The sequence below is a fragment of the Caretta caretta genome, chromosome 2 (assembly GCF_965140235.1).
Source record: "Caretta caretta isolate rCarCar2 chromosome 2, rCarCar1.hap1, whole genome shotgun sequence".
Classification (NCBI taxonomy): domain Eukaryota; kingdom Metazoa; phylum Chordata; order Testudines; family Cheloniidae; genus Caretta; species Caretta caretta.
Genome location: NC_134207.1, coordinates 204,301,163 through 204,316,005, shown reverse-complemented (window position 1 = coordinate 204,316,005; position 14,843 = coordinate 204,301,163). Strand labels below are relative to the sequence as shown.

The 14,843-nt window shown below is 40.5% G+C and overlaps 1 protein-coding gene across 3 annotated transcripts in view; it reads left to right on the top strand.

Moving 5' to 3' along the window:
• Positions 1 to 14,843, top strand: part of PLCL2 (phospholipase C like 2) — a 204,078-nt gene that overhangs the window by 156,943 nt on the left and 32,292 nt on the right. For all 3 annotated transcript variants that reach the window (XM_048838533.2, XM_048838532.2, XM_075125760.1), the window contains exon 5: positions 7,937 to 8,012. In XM_048838533.2, coding sequence (XP_048694490.1) covers positions 7,937 to 8,012 — 76 coding nt within the window. The remainder of the gene's footprint in view (positions 1 to 7,936; positions 8,013 to 14,843) is intronic.

Sequence of the window (14,843 nt, the reverse complement as noted above, 5' to 3'; positions counted from 1 at the left end):
CAGATCAGTCTGGAAGATGAACAGTTCAGCAACCATATACATGTACTGCACTTTACTGAAGGGATGAGTGTGTATACTCTGAGGAGTGCAGGGGAGTAGTAAGTAAAAAAAAAAAAAGATGACATGAGCCTTTCTTAAGATATCTTATTCTGGAAGTGTTATGTACTATTCCCAAAATCCTTGTTAGGGGCTTGATCCTACTCCTATTGAAGGTTGAAGGACTGGCCCCTATATTTTTATTCTGTTAACATATCTATGTGGCCATTGTTTCATAGCAGCTGAAATCCATGTTGAGAATGTCAGCACTGCCACACAACCATCCCATAATTGCTTCTCAGACTGGACCTATCACATTCAGATCCAGCATCTTCTGGGAACACTGAGTGAAACTTGATGTGTGCAAGAACTTTGCAGTAATGTCCCTTTCATAATGATCCTGTGATGCAGTGCTTATTCATTCTGAAAAACGTTCTATCTAATTTTTGTCTATGTGAGATTTCTGTTGCAATATACTCTGATGGAAGAAGATGGCAGGAGTGGAAAATGATTGGAATGTTCAGCTCTCTGTTTGGGGCAGGAAGGAAGACTGCCTCTGTGCCTCAGTGCTTGCTTCCCGTCTTGTACCCTAGCAACGTTTGGAAATAATTGTTAGTTTTGGTATACCCAGGTTTTCTCCTAGACATGTATTACCTTAGTTACTTCTGTAGCATGTTAACCAGAACCAGTCAGTCAAACAATTGTTAGAGAATGTTATGACCAAGGTTTGACTCAGAACAGAAGCTACAAAAAAATTGTTGTTTTGGAATGTCTGAGTCTCATAGCAGACTCAACCTTCCAATATGAAACGGTTGGCCAGACTGGAGCTCATGTGTCATTTCTACATCTACCCACTTTTTCCACTTCTGTCTGCTCAAGCAAGAGACGGTATTGTTGGTCCTCAGCTCATTAAATTAGCTGTTGTCTGAACTAACCTAATGAACTGAACCTATGTTCTTTCTAAAATGTAGGCAAATAAAAGGGAGCAACATATTTGCACACAATTTTGTGCCTGAACCTGCCCCCACTGAGCTCAGTTAAAAACTTCTGTTGATGTCAGTGAGAGCAGGATTGGTCCTATAACTCCCACTGAAATAAATGGGAGCAGAATTGACCCTTAACCTATCCATAGCAAAAATTAACAACTTGGCTTAATTACATTAGGTTTTCTTTAAATATAGCCAGTGCATGTGTTTTCAAAGAAGGCTGAAGACTAGAAACAAGCCATTATCGCCCTCGAAGGAGATATTTTAGACTAAAGTCAGTTTCATATCAGAATAATTTTTAATGACCTACAAAAGCAGTTTCACAAGTTTTCTTCACGCTTTGTGAATACATTTACTGAAAGATCTGGCAGTTTTCAGGCCAATCTAATTTTTCAAGTCAAAGTTACTAAGTACTTTAAATAGGGCTTTGTAGTAGAATCTGATTGCAACTTTTACCTCTCCGTGTTACATGAGTACTTATGCAACTTTTTTGTTAAATTCCTTTCCAGCTATGAAATTAAACTAATTTACCTCATCTACTTTGCTGATCCAGTATATAAATAAAAAGAGCATATTGATTTAAGAATTTCTATTTATCTTTGACTTGCCTCCTTTCTTTGACTCCTTGACATCATTGCATTGCCTCAAAGTCTAAGGAGCAGTTTTATCATGCTTCTGAGACTTGTTTCCCAGTTCTCTTGAAAGAGATTATTAAGCTGTTTCTAAATATTAGTGAGTCTGATCTGCATATATAAATTTGTTCTTGAAGGGAAGCAGAACACAGACAGATTTTCTGAGTGTAAGACATAGCTGAGTTTGGGCCAGAATTAAAATGATGTAGGTATTATGAGAGTAATGTTGCTTAAATATAAACATATGGCAGTAAGCTAATATATTATAACACCAATATTTCTCAAAGCTGTTCCAGAACAAAACATTTTGAATGGGCAACACAATTTCTCTCTGTTGTGACATAATTACAGTCTGTTGCATGTTTGAGCTCTGTCACAGAAGGGATTCTAGAGTGAAAGAATTGTTGATAACAGGAGAGAGAGCTTAAAAGTTTGAAAGCCATCCATGCAAGACAAGTCCACATTTTAGCTATCTTTGCTGTACCAGTATTATAGGCAGCAACAGATACAATTGTAGATTGATTTTTCTTTTTAATTTGTTAAGAAGGAATCTTTTTACTAGTTATTACCCATAGTGAGCTTTGGCATTTTCCATTGTTATCAGTGAGAACAGTATTGGGGGCCATAACGCCTACTAAAATAAATGGGAGCAAAATTGGGCTCAATCCTTGTTCCAAAGACACTCAGTCTAAAAATAGACAAAAGGTGCCATATCAAAGTAGAGTGATGAGATAGTGATTGGCCATGTCTTGGTAATACAATGCTACATTAAAATGATGCTGTTTTTCTCCTTAAGCTTGCTGTTGCCAGTCAACAAGTTTCCTATAAGCATCAGGGCAGACGTGTCTCTTCAGAGGGATTTGAACATTGCAAGGTAGTGGTGTTGCTGATGAGCTCAGGAAGGGGTTCTCTGCATTGGATCTGGTATGAAGACAGTATAGAGACAGTTGTGGGAGAAGCAGACAAACGTTGTATAGAGGGAGGAAAGGGGAACAAAATAAGGGTAGCGTTATGGAATCATAGAATCATAGAATATAAGGGTTGGAAGGGACCCCAGAAGGTCATCTAGTCCAACCCCCTGCTCGAAGCAGGACCAATTCCCAGTTAAATCATCCCAGCCAGGGCTTTGTCAAGCCTGACCTTAAAAACCTCTAAGGAAGGAGATTCTACCACCTCCCTAGGTAACGCATTCCAGTGTTTCACCACCCTCTTAGTGAAAAAGTTTTTCCTAATATCCAATCTAAACCTCCCCCACTGCAACTTGAGACCATTACTCCTCGTTCTGTCATCTGATACCATTGAGAACAGTCTAGAGCCATCCTCTTTGGAACCCCCTTTCAGGTAGTTGAAAGCAGCTATCAAATCCCCCCTCATTCTTCTCTTCTGCAGGCTAAACAATCCCAGCTCCCTCAGCCTCTCCTCATAACTCATGTGTTCCAGACCCCTAATCATTTTTGTTGCCCTTCGCTGGACTCTCTCCAATTTATCCACATCCTTCTTGAAGTGTGGGGCCCAAAACTGGACACAGTACTCCAGATGAGGCCTCACCAATGTCGAATAGAGGGGAACGATCACATCCCTCGATCTGCTCGCTATGCCCCTACTTATACATCCCAAAATGCCATTGGCCTTCTTGGCAACAAAGGCACACTGCTGACTCATATCCAGCTTCTCGTCCACTGTCACCCCTAGGTCCTTTTCTGCAGAACTGCTGCCTAGCCATTCGGTCCCTAGTCTGTAACGGTGCATTGGGTTCTTCCGTCCTAAGTGCAGGACTCTGCACTTATCCTTATTGAACCTCATCACATTTCTTTTGGCCCAATCCTCCAATTTGTCTAGGTCCTTCTGTATCCTATCCCTCCCCTCCAGCGTATCTACCACTCCTCCCAGTTTAGTATCATCCGCAAATTTGCTGAGAGTGCAATCCACACCATCCTCCAGATCATTTATGAAGATATTGAACAAAACCGGCCCCAGGACCGACCCTTGGGGCACTCCACTTGATACCGGCTGCCAACTAGACATGGAACCATTGATAACTACCCGTTGAGCCCGACAATCTAGCCAGCTTTCTACCCACCTTGTAGTGCATTCATCCAGCCCATACTTCCTTAACTTGCTGACAAGAATACTGTGGGAGACCGTGTCAAAAGCTTTGCTAAAGTCAAGAAACAATACATCCACTGCTTTCCCTTCATCCACAGAACCAGTAATCTCATCATAGAAGGCGATTAGATTAGTCAGGCATGACCTTCCCTTGGTGAATCCATGCTGGCTGTTCCTGATCACTTTCCTCTCATGCAAGTGCTTCAGGATTGATTCTTTGAGGACCTGCTCCATGATTTTTCCAGGGACTGAAGTGAGGCTGACTGGCCTGTAGTTCCCAGGATCCTCCTTCTTCCCTTTTTTAAAGATTGGCACTACATTAGCCTTTTTCCAGTCATCCGGGACTTCCCCGGTTCGCCACGAGTTTTCAAAGATAATGGCCAATGGCTCTGCAATCACAGCCGCCAGTTCCTTCAGCATTCTCGGATGCAACTCGTCCGGCCCCATGGACTTGTGCACGTCCAGCTTTTCTAAATAGTCCCTAACCACCTCTATCTCCACAGAGGGCTGGCCATCTCTTCCCCATTTTGTGATGCCCAGCGTAGCAGTCTGGGAGCTGACCTTGTTAGTGAAAACAGAGGCAAAAAAAGCATTGAGTACATTAGCTTTTTCCACATCCTCTGTCACTAGTTTGCCTCCCTCATTCAGTAAGGGGCCCACACATTCCTTGGCTTTCTTCTTGTTGCCAACATACCTGAAGAAACCCTTCTTGTTACTCTTGACATCTCTGGCTAGCTGCAGCTCCAGGTGCGATTTGGCCCTCCTGATAACATTCCTACATGCCCGAGCAATATTTTTATACTCTTCCCTGGTCATATGTCCAACCTTCCACTTCTTGTAAGCTTCTTTTTTATGTTTAAGATCCGCTAAGATTTCACCATTAAGCCAAGCTGGTCGCCTGCCATATTTACTATTCTTTCGACTCATTGGGATGGTTTGTCCCTGTGACCTCAACAGGGATTCCTTGAAATACAGCCAGCTCTCCTGGACTCCTTTCCCCTTCAAGTTAGTCCCCCAGGGGATCCTGGCCATCCGTTCCCTGAGGGAGTCGAAGTCTGCTTTCCTGAAGTCCAGGGTCCGTATCGTGCTGCTTACCTTTCTTCCCTGTGTCAGGATCCTGAACTCAACCAGTTATATAGAAGTTATATATGGAGTTATATAGAAGACAGTGACAAGAAACTTGACCTTGATGCAGTGGGAGATAGTGTCGGGATTCAAAGACAGGGTGACATGGATAAAAAATTAAGCAAAGAAGATAGTCATTAGTGGGTGAGTTTTGTAATGTCTGGAGCGGGGGTCATGTGGGCATTTGGGTGGCGTACATTGATAAAGATGGGAAATGATGAGGAACTGAACTTATGACCATAATGAGGAGTTAAAAACCATTTGATACTAAACACTGATGGCTGAGAAGTTTAGAATGTAGGATTTGTTGTTGGTACAAAACTAAGATGTTGCTTGTCTTACATTGAGGTAGATTTTCAAAGAGATGAATGGATTTTTAGTTACATGACATCTCTTGTCTTAAAAACTTAAACTTAAAAACTTACCAATTTTGCCTTACATAAGTATATATGGTTACTTTCGTATCTGCAGTATTCCCTTTTACTTCCTCTTATATACTACACAGAATACCTGGAATTCAGTAAATATGTATGTAAGTTATTTAAACCATTATCTAAGGCAACTGGTAGGTTTTTATGAGTAATCATCTTATTAACTCAAACTGCTCCTAACAGAACACTTGCCCTATTCCGTTCACATTAAAATGCTCTTTAGGAAAAACCCCATATGTGCTTTTAATTGGACTGTACAGCTGTAAATTAGATTGTCACTTGTTGTTGTATATTGGCATTCTGATTAAAACAGTATCCACACATTCTCAGGGAATCATTTCCAAGGTAATTTTCATTTTTCAAATCGACAGGATTCTCCTCATAGGGAGCGGTGCAGTCTTGTTTCAGCTAGTTAGTAAAATAACATGTTCTGGTATTGCAAGGCTATTTGTGATTTAAATCAGCTCTGTCTTGGTTCCTAGTGTTCAAGCCCATTACAGAAGCAAACAAACACACACTTCATGACATGCATGTTGAAACAACTGGCAAATTCCTTGTCTTTCAAGGACATCTATAGAGCAGATAAATTGTAATTTCTAACTGTTGCTGAAAACATATCACTAGTGATGAACACCATGAAACAAAATACTCTCACAGCTTTCTCAGGACAAATTGGGAATAAACAGCTTGCAGTGATTCTCAGAAAGGCTGTTTGGGATGACATACAATATTTGGGGTGTTACAGCTTTCTCTTAGTTAAAGTATGACTCTCTCTTTAAAATGTTAGCATCTTCAGTATACAGTACTTAATTATCTAGTAATCAGTTTAATTTTATTTATCCAGCAACTTTTGCCTCCATGGGTGCCAAATGTAAGTTTATGTGCAATAAATAGTCCAACAGGGGAATAGATCAGCACTAATATTTCAAATGCAGCTTAGTTAAGGTAGATGTGAATTTTTTCCTCCTTATTTAGTGTTGTGATATGGACTTCTGGAATCTAATCAGAAATCAAGACAATTTGATTTTTCAAAATTAAGTAGAGGTAACTAGGAATGGGAGAATTAGTTGTATAAAATGAATAACCCAGTCTGAAATAATGGGTTCCAGACTCTAGAACAGAACTCTACGGTTGTGGTTCATGTTCTGTTTAGTTCTGCCTTAAACATGAGATCTGAGCTGCAGCATATTTCTTTGTATTTTAACATATGTACCTTATAACCTTGTAGTCCTAGAAGAAGGGCCAGAATTACTTTCAAATAATAATCTTTAGTTTGTCTAGCCCAGCTTTCTGTTTCGGTGGAAGTAAAAGTTACAGTTAAATTTCTGTGGTATGGTCTATGTCAATGCGGACATCAGGTTCTTCCTCCTCACTCACTGTGAAAGGCAAGAAGATCACCTGTTGTGACCCAGAATCTAAGGCTTTCTCCTCTTTTTCTCCAGTTTGATTCATCCCTTGCTCAAAGCAACATGCAAAAGGAGGCCTCAGCTTCTCTCAAACTGAGAACACTTTAAAATAAAAATGGGTGAAGGAACCCCTCCTCAATTGTGCCTGTTGAAGTAACTCTCTCCCGGGTGGGTTACCTTAAGGTTTTTTTTTTTTTTTTTTGCTGTAGAGCTTATGCAGATGCCTGTTGAGCACAGGGAACATGTTCTCTCAGGAAAAAGAAAATTCCATGTAAATATGCATTAGCAGCAGGTAAAATGTAGAACCTGAATCACTAAAACAATTTCTATCTGGCAGAGACAGCAGTGAACAAGCTTTGCCGCAAAGCTGCTGCCTAGCATTCCTTATACCCTTCACCAGGCACTATTGACTCGAAGTGCAGGCAACTATGGATGCACCCCTGATTACAGAGCACCAAATTGGTTAAAGTATTTAGGTGCCTAACTCCCATTGATTTCTGTGGGAGTTAGGCGCTTACATACCTTTACAAATCTGGCCCTGATTGCTTAGAGCAGGGCTTCCATAAGAAACTCTGTCTGGAACGAGCTGGTGAAGAAGTCAGTGGTTTCCTTTCTTTCTGCTCCTTCACCTTCCAACTCCCTCTTCTAGTTTGGCCTTGAGTCTCTTGTTCTTCCTCTATAGGATGTTTTCTCTCTACAGATCAAACCACAAAAAGGTAATTATAAGGAACCAATCTGGAAAAGCAGAGGGAGAGTACACAGAGAACAGAAAATATTGGATGGTGATTGATTGTCATCCTGAATGTCTGGGTGAGGAGGAGGAAACAGCATCCAGGTTGTCTTGACCAAACTATAGAATGTGAATTAGCTGGTAAATAGGAATATATTTCCCCTTTCCTTTGACAAACAGTGGGCTAATGGTAAACCACAATGTGTTTTGTTAACCTCTTCACAAATCCCAAACCACCAGCACCACATTCCTCCTTCCTTCATGTTAAATTTGGAGCATCCCTCTGCCTTGTACCAACAAGGAAAACAAAGTTGTGCAAAAACTAATAATAGATGTTGAAATAATATTTGTGGCTTCAAAACTAAATAGTCCAGAGTTTAAGCACATATCTTTCAAAGATACAGCTGTACCAATAATTATTAATATTTTAAGACAATTTTATAAATATATGTTTGAACAGTTTAATCTGATATTTTCTCTGCAGATGATTCAGACCATCAAGACTCTGATTGAAAATGCAAATAGTGTATATGAGAAGATAGTACAGTGTCAGAAGGCTGGTAAGTGCAGGCTCTCTTTTTGAAAAATTAAAATACAGTAAGGCATTTCTCCTATATTTTCATTTTTTTACAAAACTTGGATTGGGTTCATTTATTCTACTAATGCACAAAACAAAATTATTTGAATTCATGCAGGCACGAAAGCAGTAAAAATGGACCTTCCTAATATTGATTTCATAATGGACAGTGGGGTCTGTGGCGTTCCAACTGAATTTTGGAAATCATTCTTTTTAATCCTTTTAAATTTTATGATTGGACATATTCTATTTTAATAAAGCAAAGATAAAGTTTAGAAAATACACGTTGATATATTTATGAATGAGAGATACTGCGCTATTCCTACACACATTCAAGGTCATGCTTTTTAAGTCTAAGCCAGAGGTGTTGCTCAACATGCTGATGTAGGGGCAGGGCACAATGTGCACACAGTGGGTCTAAACAGATGCTACTTTCTAGAACGTACTTTAATGCCAAAGTGGTTAAAGCATTGTGTTTTCTTAATTGTTCATTAGACTGTGGAAAATATAAAATATGCATCACTAGACTTTTGTGTGTTGAGGATATATGAGAGATTAGGGAGGCATATTTTTTACAATAAAACCTGTATCAGGGATTCATGTCTCATCATTTTCAATTTGCAGTGTTACTCAGATATCATATGGTTCATTTGGGTTAGATGAAGCCCAGGAACATCAAGTGAATTGCCACAAAATGCCATAAATTAGTTTAGCTGGGATAAGAACCCAGGCTCTCTTGGCTTCTGGTCATTTGATCAGTTAGCATCCTGCATCCTTCTGAAAAGAAACACCTAGAATATGTTGACTGAGTAAAGAATTAAAGTGAATAGATTCCACTAGAAAATGAAAGTTTAATGGAGTTTTAAATTTTACATATATATAATCACATAAACTGCAGGTTATATATTCTCATTGCATTGTTTCCATCTTTTATTTTACTTCCAAATAGACAAATTGCTCCAGTGTGCTCTGTATTTTGCTGTTGTTGGAATTATGCCATAGCTGGTCCTTGACAGTTTGAAAGCATTACATTTGTATTGGTAATAGGAGGAGGTTCTATGTTCCGCTTAGGATCACATGGTAAGAAGCTTTAATTCCAATCCCAGATCTGACAGTTATTTCCTCAGTGACCTTGGACAGCTTCCACATCTGCAAACTGAGAATAATAATACTTACCTTACAGAAATGTTAATGTTTTTAACAGTCATGTCATCTGGGAAGTCTGGGGTACATACACCTGGGTATACATGTGTAGGGCATATCTATGGAAATTATGTTGTGCTGTTGCACTAATGTGATGAATCTGTATTGACAGAAGAGATAGAAGTACTGAATAAAGAAAAAAATCCTTGATGTTTGAATCATGTACTGTACTGTATTAGTGTGACAGTTCATGTAAATGTAGCAAATGGCTGGTCTGAAAAGTTGATATGATCGTGTCCAGTGTAAATAAGGCCTGCGATTGTTTGATATGAAGAACAGCTGGAGAGAACTTAGGCCTGGTCTATGTGGTGAGTTAAAGCATAGCAAGCTAGAGTGGGAAGCTGCTGATGCCTTTCCCCACTGCCTCACTTCTGCCAGAGCATTTCACCTGTAACTACGCACAGCAGTGTGGACTCAGCCTGCTTTTTGCTACGGATTGTAGCTATTCGTACACTCTGCACCACTGCCAGTAGTATGTAGTGTAAATCTATCTAGAGAAAATAAAATGAGGGAGATCCTGAAGAAAATCTTTTCAAAGTCAGTCCCTTATATGTTAGTTAAAAAGGGAGGAAAAACAGACACATTAATGGGAAAGGTGAACATTAAAGAGAATAATGCCCTGCATCAGCACTACGCTTTGGAGAGGTACAGTGTGCACTCTTTTCTGCACCTAACTACCTCTGCTGATGAGTGCAGGAGACAGGGCAGGGTCAGGACCATTGCCCCACCTTCACCTCACACCTGGTGAGGAAGCTAGTGCTGCTGACAGGACTAATATGGAATAGTGGCTTTACTCTGAGACACAGCATAGTTGGCCACTGTGCAAAATCACAGGCCTGGGGAATGCTCCTTGTTTCGTCTTCTCCCTCCCACCATATTCCATATGTTTACAGGATCAACCACAATTTGTTCCAAAGTAAATTGCTGGGAAATTGAGAAGAAGGAGAAGAAGGTTAGGGACGTAGGCAGCTTTGCCAGTGGTGATGATGCCTTGAAATAAGCTTTGTTGAGAAGGTTGATGCATAGGTGATGCAGGGTTACATGCCCTCCGAGATTTCTGCCAGGGTGGGAGTTGGGCTGAGCGCAGCTGCAGGGACATGCCTGGGAAAGGCACCCAGAGCAGGGAAGCGAGACCAGGCTGGCAGCACAGCTGTCTGCCAGAGGGGGCGCGGGGAAGCCTGTTGAGTCCCATCCCTTCTTTGCCGGCCACCACAGTTACCTGCTCGAGTACATATCTGGACTAGCCTGCCTGGGGTATGCAGAAGGGAGCTTGGGGAGTCGGGGCAATGGGGGGGGGGGCAGTGGGTACTGGGGGTGCTACAGGTGGGGTGGGGAGCCCAAGGAGTCAGTGTGGGCCTGGGGCAATGGATGGGGGTGTAGGGGAAAGCAGTGAGGGTTTGGGGGAGGCAGTAGGGGCCTGGGGGGATGGGTGGGGGAGGCAACAGGGGATATGGGGGCCAGGGGAGGCAACAGGGGCCTGAAGGGATGGGGGGCAGCAGAGAGGCAGCAGGTAATGGCGGGGATCTGTGGTGGGCTGGGAGAGGAAGCAGGGGCCTGAGGGGATGGGTGGAGAGCCTGGGGAGGCAGTGGGGCCCAGGGCCAATGGGAAGGGATGCGGGGAGGACAGGATGCCAAAATACAAGTTTGCCTAAGGCCCCGTTTTTTCTAAAGCCAGCCAGGGCACTGTGGGTGGGGGGCCAAGAGGATGTTGCTGCAGCGTGCCTTGACAGTCACGAGGAAGTTGACTGTTGCTGTGGTGGCGGGGATGGGGACTACCATTGTGTCCCCCTACTATCAGCAGTTACCAGTCACCTGTGATTTGGTGGATTGCTTACTAAACATGAAGTAAAGAAAATGAGAACTGTTCAGGCCTTCCTGGATCAGCGGGTGCCAAAGCTCAGTGGATAAGCAGATCTCTGGCTGTAGAACACAAGCTGTATCGTCTCTATTTCAAGAATGATCAATCAACACCAGAATTCATCAATAGAAGAAATAATTTACTCCAATCTGTACTAACAAAAAAAAATGGAATTTCTCCTGCTTTGCATGTATCTTAACTTCACCTTGGCGTTATGTACAAGCAAAAGACATACTTCCAATAATGTTCTTTTCCACTGATACTGTTACTATGCATTTTATGCTTAATTAATCCTACTTAAAATAATCCTGGCCCCTGCCCTCATATGCTACTCTGGCACCATATAGCGTCCATGAAGGTGCTGCAACTAGGTGGGGGAGAATTCCCTATGCTTATTCCCTTGCAATCCCTGGCATAGAGAGTAGGGCCAGGGCTGGGAGGGGGAATCTCTGTACTGATGAAAACTATGAAATTGTGGCCTGCAAAGAAGGGGGTCAAAGGGCTTGATCTAATTTATGCTAGTACTACACCAGCTGCCACCTGACCCAGGATCTGGGCAGTATAAAGGTGGTTTGAAGCCACCCATGAGGTAAAACACAGAATCTGTCCCACTGATTTTTTTCAGAAACTGTCATAGGTATCAGAATAGTTTATTTGCTTTAGAATGACAGCGTAGTCAATGGAGTTCATACTACCCAAAGTATAAGCACCTGTTACAGATGCCTGTAAAGACAGTCTTCCCATTCCATAAGTAGTGTCACATTCCTATGCAGCCTTTCCAACTTATCCAAGTACTTAGGGTCAAGTGTCTTTATCTTTTGTGTTTTATATTTACAGTTAGCATAAGAAAAATTAGTCAAAGAAGTGCAAATTATTGAATACTTCCCATTGACTGCATCTGTAGGCAAGATCGAGCACTATAAAACCCCTCTAAGTATGACCAAAAGGACATAAGCATTTTTTTCCTTACAAAAGATAATAGTGTTTCTTGCCATAGAGCTATAATCCTCCAAAGTCAAATGTAACAATATTAGTCTCTTAATTCAGCAAGAGGAAGATTATTTTTAGGTTCAGTATAATCAATTCATTATACAAGCTTAGCAGTTTCTTCTATTGTAGCATCTATGGGTAAGCTGTATTTTTCATTATCCATTCTGCTAGCATCTTTTACAATTCACATTTTTTTCAGTTTTGGTTTACTTATTCCTTCAGAACTTTTAAGAACAGTAAAATGGAAATCTTAAACAGTGTTAACCACATTAGTATCGCTTATTTGGGGAAAACAATGACCTTGCATGATCCAAAACAATGATGACAGGCACTAAAAGTGTTATATACTTTTTGCTGAAGCTTCTGCACAGATTCTCAAATTATGGTCTGTGGACCAGGGGTGGTTCACAGAAAGGTGGTGGATCACTAGGTGCAGCTCTCCGGCGTGTTTCCAGTTACTAAACTCCATTAAAAGTTGCTAAAAAATACATGCTGTCTTAATATTACTCTTCTGTGTAATTATTTGCTGTGGTTGTTAGAGGTAAGTTATCAAATACAAATGGGGATTAGTCTGTATAACTGAGATCAGGTATTCCATGAGACAATCTATATTGTACACACAAAATATAGTCCTGACTCCAAATTACAGGAGGAATCTGGTGTTCGGTTGTTTGGGGGATTTTTAATTGTAAAAAAGAGAAGAATTGGGGAAGTTTCCTTTTATCTTTTTAATCAAAGCGTCCCTAATACTTCCCTGTGGAAATAAGTGCACAATGAGTGCATGAGGAGATAACAAACCCATTGGTTCAGTGCCTTGGTCATAATACATTGTTACTTCATTCACTGAGTTTAGTAAGAGAATACTGACAGGCTGTTAACTGCAGGTGTGATTGTGCTGCCGTAGTGTAAGATTGTTAATGGTGAGCATTTCAAAAAGCATACAACTACAGTAGTCAATCTTTGGCATTTATATAAGAATGTAGTTTTTTTCCCAATGGAATTGCTGTTTTCTGTGAACGTATAGGACTCTCTTGGTAAATAAAAATAGATGCCATGCACAGTCCATGTATGTTTTTAAATTCATGTTAATTATGCCCAGACCTGTTTTCAGACTTTAATAATAGTTGAGCCAAGAGTTTTATAGAAAACCTCGCGATTTACTCTTTTTTTAAATAAAGTAAGTTAATACTAAAATTCTTATGGTATCAGATGTGCACATAGTTAAAATCTTGGAATTTCAAATTTTCGTGAAACAGGCATTTTTCATATCTTACAAATTTACTACTCACCCTGACTGTAGATTTACTATAATCTGTCCTAATACTGTATAAACAATCAATATACACATTTATTAAGTAATGTATTAACTTTTCTGCAGATGACTGGCTTACTGCAGTTTTTCTGTTTCCACACTTTGTTCTGAAAAGGAGTGATTATTTCTCTCCATCCTCTGAAGAAGCCAGTGATACGGAAAGTAAACTCTTGGGAATTAAGTCCTGCATACCAGTCACCAGGACTCAAACTACTTATGTGATGTAAAAATACAAAATGTACTACAAGGATCTTTGACTCGCCAAGGGTCCCAGTATTCAAAAAATGGTGGTCATTGATCTTGTATGCTTTGTACAGAAGAAATATTTTCTGCTTTATCACATTGGAACACATGGTGTATGTTGTCTGAAGGAGTAGTCCTATGACCCCATGAGATAATATGCTGTTTGCCCCGTCACTTTTAATTATTATTTTTAAAAAACACTTTTTGATAAAATTAATGTGCACTATTTACCCTAAAATATCAAAGTCAGAGGAACAGACTTGGGAGCAGTAGACTGATGATTTCACATAGGCTGTATATTTTTCTAGAGTTACTGGGCACAAAGATGTACTTTAAGTACATGATTTAAGGCACTAATTTTGCAGTAGAGCCTACTCATGCCAGGTACCCCCCTTCAGAGCCTCTACATGGGATGTGGCCTCCAGTGGATCCCTCAAGTTTCCATGGGTATTAGGCTGCAGGAACTGAACCTCCTGCTGGTTCTGTGTGGGGCAAGATGTTTTGAACAAGCACTGGAAACTTTGAGAGGAACCTTGCACCTCTCCGATTCATTTCTCCTCTGGATGGGGAAAACTGGGAAACCAAAATGCAGCAGTATTTTATTACAAGCAATAATTAACATGTGCCTCTGTGGGCAACTTTTTCTTTAGATGGAAAAAGGTGAAATAACTCTTTATTAAAAAGTTGAGCTGGTAGTAAATACACTAAATTTTGCAACCTAACTGACTAAATAATCTAAATATTTTTATTTAATAGGTACAAAGAAATAGTGTGCAAAGAGGATTCACTATGCCTTCAGAACAGATGGATCATTTTCTTTCTTCCTTTTAGTAATCACTTAACAGAGACATCATTTCAGAAGATACAGGATTTTCTATTAGCTATACCTGGCAGTTTAGCAGGGAAAAAAAGTGACACTCCTATAGAAAAAGTGCTGTCCTATGGAAAAGTCTTTTTAATGAGCAGAAAAGTAATTCGGGATGGAAGTCTTCAATTTGGGAATAATCATGTATTTTATTTTTTAAAACTATAATTATTGCAAAAGCATATTCTTGTGTTTCTCTATGTGAGAAACCCATTCATTTCCCTACAGTGGGCGTTCCCAAACCATTGCAAAGCAGGGACCACATCTTAACAGAGAGAATTCCTTGTATACTACCTCCCCTCCCATTTATCATCTCATGTACCCATGACTTCCCATTCCCTTG